This window comes from Penaeus monodon, chromosome 29 (assembly GCF_015228065.2).
Source record: "Penaeus monodon isolate SGIC_2016 chromosome 29, NSTDA_Pmon_1, whole genome shotgun sequence".
Lineage (NCBI taxonomy): Eukaryota > Metazoa > Arthropoda > Malacostraca > Decapoda > Penaeidae > Penaeus > Penaeus monodon.
The window spans coordinates 10,006,762-10,007,274 of record NC_051414.1 but is presented as its reverse complement, the minus strand read 5'-3'; the positions used below and the strand labels follow the sequence as shown (position 1 = coordinate 10,007,274).

General features: G+C 70.0%; 1 protein-coding gene across 1 annotated transcript in view; it reads right to left on the bottom strand.

Annotated features, from left to right (window-relative positions):
- The window catches only part of LOC119591728, a 21,050-nt gene that overhangs the window by 3,564 nt on the left and 16,973 nt on the right, over nt 1-513 (bottom strand). Inside the window, 1 exon segment of the mRNA XM_037940477.1 lies at nt 7-513. This exon segment is cut by the window's right edge and continues 69 nt beyond it. Within this exon segment, the coding sequence (XP_037796405.1) occupies nt 7-513 (507 nt within the window).

Below are 513 nucleotides of genomic sequence, written 5' to 3'. Positions count from 1 at the left end.
AGGCGCCCCGACGAAGGTGGGGGGACAGCATCGGGAGGAGCGGGAGAGGGGAGAGAGAGGGGAGGAGCAAGGCGAGAGGGAGAAGGAAGGGCGTCTCTACACGAGGGACGAGAGCGTGGGTCTGACGGGCGTGGGCGCCTGCACGGTGGTGGTGTAGTTGGAGGAGACGGGCGGGTAGTAGAGGGAGTAGGGCGGCAGGGAGGGCTGCGGGGGCAAGCTGGAGGTCGGGGGCGGCGCGGGCGGCGTGTGGGCGGCCTCCACGCCCGAGGTGGAGCCGTCGTGGTACAGGATGGGCACGCGGACCAGGCGCTGCGCCGCATGCGCCATGTTGGCGGCCTCCAGCTCGGCCGCCAGCTGCCGCTTCCACTTGTTGCGGCGGTTCTGGAACCAGATCTTGACCTGCGTCTCCGTCAGGTGCAGCGACGCCGCCAGCCCCGCGCGCTCCGACGACGACAGGTAGCGCTTCATGTCGAAGGTGCTCTCCAGCTGGAACACCTGCGACCGCGAGAACAC